Genomic DNA, 6,000 nt, shown 5'->3' on the forward strand with positions numbered 1-6,000 from the left:
TGGTTGTCCACATGGCCTCGCACACAAATAGATGTTGTTATGGGTCCTCAATCCTGGCACCATGAAACATTGGCATCCATAATTCGATGATTTCCATTGCATTTTTTGGCAATATTTCCCAATGAAGTACTCCCACCTACACTTGTTGAACTATGAGAAATTTACCGCCCAATTGTGTACAAATTTGAACTTGAGGACCTTCTATCAAAGCTGCTATAGTCTAACTAATCCCACTATTACTAGTATTTCATTGTCATTAACAACAATTGCTATGTATGTTAATCATATCAATGCATTGAGTGCTCACTACCTAGTTCATGGATATGCGTGGGATCGTGGGCTCAATGGTAGGTAGTGTTTCATTTTGTAGTTATGGTCCTAAAGCTTTTGTACTATGTAGACTCAGTTTTTCTCCTTCTCCTTCCTCTATTTTTGATGTACCAAACTTCATCCCTTCATAACTCTCGTCACTAGCACTACTCATTGTCCTTTAGTGGACTCTCCTAGCCCCTCCATATTTGCTTCTTCTCTTGACAAGAATCGACACTCATTATCATCCTCCCATGTCACCCCATAAAAAACTCATTCTTCTCCTTAAACTGTCAACCTCGTAACTCTCTTACTCCATCATATCCCTTCTCCTTCCTATGCACAACTCTTAGCCCACTGTCACCTTCCATTATAGTCCTTCTATCTCTTCTCCTTTCCTTTTCCTTAGACCATCTCCTAGTTCTCCCCAAGTGGGGGAGAAAATGTAATACCCCACAATGAATCATAAATGTTCTAATTTACTTTTTCTAACCTTGCTTCATTGATTAAAGGCCATGTTGAATACATGGTATGAATAAGTGATAAACATAAATGTTTATCTTTTTAAATTTAATTAATAAATATTATTTATGGCCATCCACGAAAATTACAGTGCAAATGATATTAAATGAGAGTTTCACATACCAAACAGTTAAAAGAAAGTTAGAAGAATAAATCATCTCAGTTAGGGAAAAGGGATCCAAGAGGGTGAGAGAGGAAAAAACATGAGGCAACCTTGTGAGCTTGGAGCCTCGTTGGAGAAGGCCTAACAGAGGAGGAAAAAAGTTGTATATATCCATACCATTAGATGGGATTTTATGGAAGGAGCCACGATGCTACCCAAAAGGGAAATCTAGAGGTAGTTTCCAAGTGGAATCCTAAGGTTCGATCTTGTATGGTCAATGATTATCCTAGGCTAGACCTAGTGTGGTCATTTTTGGAATAGGCTAATCTCGATGTCAAACTAGCTCGAGGGGAGTTCTTGTAGGAAGAATGAGTCCTAATTGGTTTGGTGGATCATTCTTTTATCAAGAAATAATTTTCACGGCACACCAATTTCTTAGAAAGAGATATAAGTGGAATGTGTTCTTAGAATGGCTCCTATATGTATTTATGTTTTTGTTTCACTGTGAAAATGTATTGAAAATTAATAATGGTAATGTAAGGTAATCATCTATTATTGCTGAATAAGGTTATTCCAAACCTTAATAGGCAATTTTCCATCCATTTCGAAAAATCCTTAATTCATTACTTTTTCCCCTGGAAAAATCGTAATCTTTCATTATACTTTGAAAAATTACATATTGTAGATGCACTAATGCATATGCTGTAACTCTGATCAGCCTGAGGGCTCAGCAAGAGGTCAAAAATATGTCAACATATTTACCAGAATCATCATGCAGGATGTTCAAGAACAAGTATTTTCTGTTTTATGTACCTATTTGCCACGCAGGGCCTTTTATATACTTCAGATCATAAATATATACAAAAAACTGTACAATAACATCATCAAAATTTTGTCAGCCATTCAGATCATGGACTGTCTGCCCTGTGGTAGTGAGGGTCTATGTAGGGTCGATGGTAATATTGGAAATCATTTGACCCTCGCTGCTCCTGGATCAACCACTCTCCTCGGGGAAGTGACGTGGCCGCCTTGGATAGTTCGTCGGCACTGCTGTTGTGTTCCCTGTAGATATGATTGCAAGTGATATCATTAAAATGTGCCTTCATATTATTTATTTCATCCAGTATAATGCTGAGTGTGTGAGTGTGGCAAGTAGTAATATTATTGAACCAGTCTATAATGATCTTCGAATCTCCATATATATGAATGTTCATGCAGTGATGGCCCAATGAGAAATGCATGAGATGACGGAGGGTAATGAGTTCGGCAAAATTGTTTGAGACAATCCCCAAGCCCATTTTGACTTTATAGTAATGTAGATCGTTAATGTAAAGGATGAAACCATCTCCACAACCTTGTTGTTGGGCTGCACCATCAAAAAATGCCCAAGGGACATTTTTATCGATGTGTGGAGGGTCATGAGGCCTTCGGGCACGAGGTTGAGGAGGCTCAGGTATATCCTTGAAGGTCGAAATGATCAGCGCAGAAGTGTGTGGCCAGCTCACGGGTTTGCCATCGAATATGTTTCGGTTTCGTGCCAACCAGAGATACTAGCAGATTATAGGAAGAAGGCTCTATAATTTTGATCTTTTTTGCCTATGATACCAACTTTCCCATGCTCTATTCAAGTCATCACCCTCCCACATGCTCGTGAAACTGATGGAATTTGATATGTTTTGCCACAGTTCCATCAGGCTTGTACATTTCAGAAAGAGATGTGGGGTCAATTCAGCTGCGTTTTTACATATTGTGCACCAAGTAGGTCTGTAGATGGCTCGGTGCATGAGATTTTCACCAGTAGGAACTTTATCTCTTAGTATACACCAAAAAAATAATTTGATCCGAGGTGGTGCTGTGAGCTTCCAAATAGCCCTCCACTAGAATGCAATTAAATCCGAAACTTTGTGTGATATCAGCACTTGGTAGCCCACCTTTGGAGTATACAAACCACTATCTGATTGGTGCCATATGAGTTGATCCAGTCCCTCTTTGATCCTGATATGCGATTCAAGAAGAGCTGTAATATAATCATTCCATTCTTAATGCCAGCAATGTGGTAAATTGATTTGATGTGCAAATTTCCATCATTGTGAAAATATGGTGGAATTGAGAGGATCTGCAATGTTAGCAAGGACCTTAATCTCATGGGAGTGTAGATGCTAGATGAGGTTCCTTGATAACAGATGCCTTCACCGCTTCCAATCCATGGATCTAAACCAATGCGGGCCAAATTTCCATCATTGATTCTCCAAACCAGATTGTCTCTAATGAGAGGCAAAGAGTGCAGTAATGCCTTCCACACAGATGAGATGCCAGTTTTGGGCCAGTTTGGAAGTCGAATCCATTCCATGATATTCATAGGCCAAATGTATTTATGATATGAGATGCAGGTCCAAAGATTCTGTCCCGTGAGCAAAGTCCACCCCATCTTTGCTGCAAGTGCCTGTGCGAAATAAGGCAGGTCTTTTAATCCCCAGCCTCCCCATTTCTTGGGCAACGCTATCCTGTTCCAGCCCACCCATGCAAAAGTCCTCTTATCTTGGTTCCCATTCCATAAATATCTATTGCATAATTGGTGCAGTCTGGTCAATATGCTTCTCGGAATCCAGGCAAGGGCCATCCAATAGACAGGCATTGCCTCAAGAACAGATTTTATCAGTACTAGTCTGCCTGCCCTGGACAAATATCGGTGACTCCAAATGTTAAGCCTCTTCTCCAATTTTGAGATGAGCCAAGTCCAATCAGCTATCTTCTGGCTGATAGGCTTGATCCAGAAGCCCAGGTATTTAAGACCCTGATCTAGAGGATTGATGCAATAAGGGAACAGATGGTGAGAAAATTGAGACTCATGGATGGAAGTACGAGTGAAAGTGATGGTGGATTTTGAATTATTTGCTATCATACCAGAGGCTGATGAGAAAAGAGAGAGGATCTTTGAGAAAGTTCGAGAGTCCCTGATACTGCCATCAAGGAAAATAATGACATCATCCACAAACAGTAGGTGGGTGAGGAAGCAGTCATCAGATATCTTGAGACCACATAGCTCCCCATCTCTCTTGGCTGACGCGATCAATCGGCTGAGACCATCCATGACAATTAAGAACAGAAGGGGAGACAGGGGACAACCCTGTCTGAGACCTCTTTCAGAATGGAAAAAATGAGATGCAGACCCATTTATAAGCACACTGAAAGTAGGAGTGGTAATGCAGGCCATGATCCAAGTAATGAAATTGTGAGGGAACCCCAGGTGGATAAGGAGCATCTTAATGTATAGCCAGCTGACACGATCAAATGCCTTAGCCAAATTGATTTTTAGGGTGATGGCTTTTTGGTGACGGGTCCAGATGGAGTGGATGGCTTCCTGGGCCGAGCCAATAGCTTCATGAATCTGACGGTGTTCAAGGAAGGCAAATTGTTGGGGGGCGATATGACGGGACAGGATAGGGCGGAGACGGTTTGCAATGATCTTGGAGATGATCTTATAGAGACAATTGCACAGGGATATAGGTCTGTAGTCATTGAAGGAGGATGGGGAGTCTGATTTCGAAATGAGAGCGATAAAAGTCGAGTTGATGGCATTATACAAGGTCCCTGTTACTCGACATTCCTCCACTACCCTTAGCAAGTCATGGCTGAGCAACTCATAGAAAGCAAGGTAGAACTCAATGGTCCAACCATCCGGACCCGGGCTTTTATCCTTTTTGAACCATTTCAATGTGCCCTCAAGCTCCCCAGGAGTCACAGGATCAAAAAGAGCCTCTGCTTCATCCCCTTGTACAAATCTGGGGAAATGACCAGCAATATTTATAATATCAGCAATAGTCGAGCCCGGGGGATTTTTGTATAGATTCCTGAAGTGTGAAGATCCTAAGTGTGAGAGCTTGTTAAAAGTGTCAGCCACACCTCCCTCAGGATTCGACATGCTCCAGATAGTATTTGTGACTTTTCTGCCTTTTGCATAATTGTGGAAAAACCAGGTGTTGTCATCCCCTTCTTTTAACCAAATAGCTCTGCTTCGAAGGTGAATAGATTCCTCTCTATCTTTTAGAATTTGTGACTTCTGGCTTTCAAGCTCCACCAGGTGAGATTTATCTTCAACAGTGACAAACCCCAAACCTCGTTCATCCTGTAGGGAGCAGAGTTCTGATTCAATATGCAGAAGAGCCGAGTTTTCCTTCTGATGCTTTTCTCTGGCCCAGTTTATGGTTAGGTGCTTGAGCTGTGATAGATTGGAGCAAAAACCCTTTGCTAAAGAGTCAGATCTATCAATCGGATTCGCTGCCCAAAAATCCGAGACCATCCGAATATAAGATGGGTCCTGAAGCCATACATGATTAAACTTGAACAGGGCTTTTGGCTTTTGGATAGGTCCCGAGATCTCCAGGTATACAGGGGAGTGATCCGATATGCCTCCAGCTCCAACCCATTGTTTGTAGTGGTGCATCTGTTGAATAAGGGTCCCTTTCATGATATATCTGTCCAGTCTGCGAGCAAGGGCAGCTTCACCCACCCTTCTATTCCGCCAAGTGGGGAGAGGTTTGTTCATAGGGACATCAATCAGATTGTGTCTTTCCAGGAGATCAGTCATGTATCCCGTGATTGAATCCACCTGAGCCATAGATCCCCATGATTCCCCATAGCCTAGGGAGAAATTGAGATCGCCTCCCATGATGATGTGCTCAGCAGAGAAAATAGAGAGACTAAGCAGGTGTTGCCAGAAAAGCTCCCTTTGTTGACAAGGGCCATAGATGTTTATAACCCTAAGGCTATGCCCTAGGTCTGCCGAAAAGAGATCTATGCCCATAAACCCCTGACCTCCCCAGGAGGCATTGACTCTGATAGATTTGGGGTTGTATCCAATCGCAAGGCCACCTGATCGCCCAGTAGAGTCTATGGCCGAAAAATTCCACCCATGACACATAGAGATTAAGGAGTCGGATATGAGATCAGTCGGGCCTAGGGTTTCTTGAATAAGTATAATGTCAACAGGAACGATCTCAAAAAGTCTGTGCAGGGCTAGTTTCTTGGAGGCACTAGCCATGCCCCTGCAATTAAAGGAAAGGAAT

General features: G+C 42.1%; 1 protein-coding gene across 1 annotated transcript in view; it reads right to left on the reverse strand.

Annotated features, from left to right (window-relative positions):
• Positions 1-5,552, reverse strand: part of LOC149226848 (uncharacterized) — an 81,268-nt gene extending 75,716 nt beyond the window's left edge. Inside the window, exons 1-2 of the mRNA XM_089380315.1 lie at positions 4,519-5,552; positions 2,883-4,011 (exon numbers count right to left, since the gene is read on the reverse strand). Coding sequence (XP_089236441.1) covers positions 2,883-4,011; positions 4,519-5,552 — 2,163 coding nt within the window. The remainder of the gene's footprint in view (positions 1-2,882; positions 4,012-4,518) is intronic.
• Between the last annotated feature and the right edge of the window lie 448 nt (positions 5,553-6,000).

This window comes from Pinus tabuliformis, chromosome J (assembly GCF_031772625.1).
Source record: "Pinus tabuliformis cultivar Carrire ecotype Pingquan chromosome J, CPIR1, whole genome shotgun sequence".
Classification (NCBI taxonomy): domain Eukaryota; kingdom Viridiplantae; phylum Streptophyta; class Pinopsida; order Pinales; family Pinaceae; genus Pinus; species Pinus tabuliformis.